Source organism: Littorina saxatilis, unplaced genomic scaffold, assembly GCF_037325665.1.
Source record: "Littorina saxatilis isolate snail1 unplaced genomic scaffold, US_GU_Lsax_2.0 scaffold_1903, whole genome shotgun sequence".
Taxonomy (NCBI): domain Eukaryota; kingdom Metazoa; phylum Mollusca; class Gastropoda; order Littorinimorpha; family Littorinidae; genus Littorina; species Littorina saxatilis.
Genome location: NW_027128585.1, coordinates 12,501 through 15,000, shown reverse-complemented (window position 1 = coordinate 15,000; position 2,500 = coordinate 12,501). Strand labels below are relative to the sequence as shown.

The following is a 2,500-nucleotide window of genomic DNA, read 5'->3' as shown; positions in this document are numbered from 1 at the left end:
TATGATGTTTTTATTTATGTTCCAGTTTGGAAAAGATGACCAGTGTATTGTACATCGGAGAGATGGTAAGGCTGGAGCTTGTTCAACAGATGGAGAAAGGCCAGATATTTGCGAGCTGTCCTCGACTTTCCTCCAAACTTGGCTATGAAGGCAGAATTAGCGCAGATGACGTTTCGCTGATTGAAAGGTAACTCATGCTTTAGCCTAAAAGGTTACATGCCTGGGACAAGAAATAACGTAAAACGCACGTGCATTGTATGACGCCTTTTCTTCACACCTATTGTTAGTTGTCAGGTCACTTGGATCTTCTGACCTTCTCTTGTCGCTCTTGTCGCTGTGGTGAACTGCATTTGATATTAAAGATTACTTGTATTTGATTTTGTACATTATAGATCCGCATTTAAACAAATGGTTTTTTGTTTTGTTTTTCACTCATGCTCACTGTTTGATTTGATTAATATGAGAAATCTGCATTGTATGTCTTGTTCAAAGCACAGATCATAAGCCACGTTGCGTAATTGGGCGTGTGTATAATGATGATCATAATAATAATCATGATGATACTCATGAAGATACTCACATTGCACAAATCCTTAAATAAATCGAACAAAAAAAGTATTGCACCCATTTTTGTACCCCAACTTAACATTCAATGCCGTGTCATTTCATTCAAACTGTATTTGCCATTAAAGGCCCTTCTTTTGGCTACCGGGCACACTTTTCAGATCAAAGATTCACGTGACTGCCGCCGAAGTCAGGGTACCCCCCAAAATCGACCAAAAACGTAATGTACCAATTACAAAATCAACAAAAATTCAGAATATGCCTAACTTGGCAACGTTTACAAACGGGGAGAAGGCCAAATCATTTATCTATCCAGAACAGGTTGTTTAGTTTTGCTATCTTGCGTATCTCTTGTGTTATCTTGCGTATCTCTTGTGTTATCTGACGTATCTCTTGTGTTATCTTGCGTATCTCTTGTGTTATGTCAGTTATACTGATGCAGGTGTTGAGCCCATGAGCAGTAACAAACGAGAGGTTTTTGCCTTCATTTTGATATGTACCAGGACAAAAAGCGCTATATTTCAGCAATGCCCAAATGGATTGCTTCAAAACTTTCAGGATCTTAAGTCTACATACGAGACGTACGTCCGGTACAGATATTGTTGAGATGATAAGCAATCTTCCAGGAAAATGTTTTAAAACGTGCCATAAGTTTAACGATTTGCATCCAAAAACATCATGACTTCGCATGCGGACAGACACATAAATGTTACAAATACTGCCAAAGTTTCACATAAATACAATAACTAGTTTACGTTTCCTAGTCCTGTAAACACGATCACATATTTTGGGAGGATTGCAGTGCGACAGCCATATCCAGTCATCCGTGACCGCAGCATGTTTTGAGAGGCATTCAGCGATAACCGCTGTCAATAGTAAACAGCCTGAACGTTCCATTTTGTTCTCGTGTGTTTACATGGCTAGCAAATGTCCGTCAGTCGTCATACTCAAATGAAACTTTGTCAGTTCTTGTAACATTTGTCTGTATGTATGCAAAGTCATGATGTTTTAGGATGTAAATGCCCAAACCTGTGATGGGTTTAAAAACATTTTCCGGAAGAGTGCATGACATCTGAGTACAAGCATGTAGTGATCCAAAATATCATCCAGGGTAAGTATCGTATATGTAGACTTTAGCTCCTGAAAGTTTCGAATCAATCCATTTAGGCAATGCTGAAATACGGCGCTTTTTGTCATGGTACCCCTCACAATGGACGGAAATCCTCTCGTTTTCTACTGCTCATGCGTTCCACACCTGCATCAGTAGAAATGACATAACACAAGAGATACGCAAGATCACAAAACAACCTGTTCTGGATAGATAAATGATTTTTCTTTCTTCTCGTATGTAAAGGTTGCAAAGTTGCGCCTATTCTGACTTTTTTGTCGATTTTTTAATTGGTACCTTACGTTATTGTCAGGTCGATTTTGGGGGTACCCTTACTTCGGTGGCGGTCACGTGATACTTAAAACAGACAACTTTGATCCGAAAAATATGCAAGGTAGCCAAGTAAAGGGCCTTTAATGGCATATAAAGTTTGACACAGGAATGAATGTTTTAGTTGGGGTAACACACACTCACACACACACACACACACACACACACACACACATACACACACACACACACACACACATACACACACACACAAACACACACACAAACACTCACACACAAACACTCACACACACACACGCATACACTCTCAAACACACACACACACACACACACACACACACACACACACACACACACACACACACACACAGATGCCTAATTTTCAGTCTGTTATTTCTCTCAAAGTGACACGAACGGATATCTTATTACAAAGCACCTGTTGAAAAAGCTAGACATGGAGGATCACTACACAGAAGGAGATTGCCAGGCCGTTCGTTCTGTTTGCAAAGCTGTTACTAAGCGCGCAGCTGATCTAGC

The 2,500-nt window shown here is 40.0% G+C and overlaps 1 protein-coding gene across 1 annotated transcript in view; it reads left to right on the top strand.

The window, feature by feature from the left end:
• The window catches only part of LOC138956948 (hexokinase type 2-like), a 5,055-nt gene that overhangs the window by 530 nt on the left and 2,025 nt on the right, over positions 1–2,500 (top strand). Inside the window, exons 2-3 of the mRNA XM_070328145.1 lie at positions 26–187; positions 2,369–2,500. The exon at positions 2,369–2,500 is cut by the window's right edge and continues 8 nt beyond it. Of these exons, the coding sequence (XP_070184246.1) occupies positions 36–187; positions 2,369–2,500 (284 nt within the window). The 5' untranslated portion in view covers positions 26–35. The remainder of the gene's footprint in view (positions 1–25; positions 188–2,368) is intronic.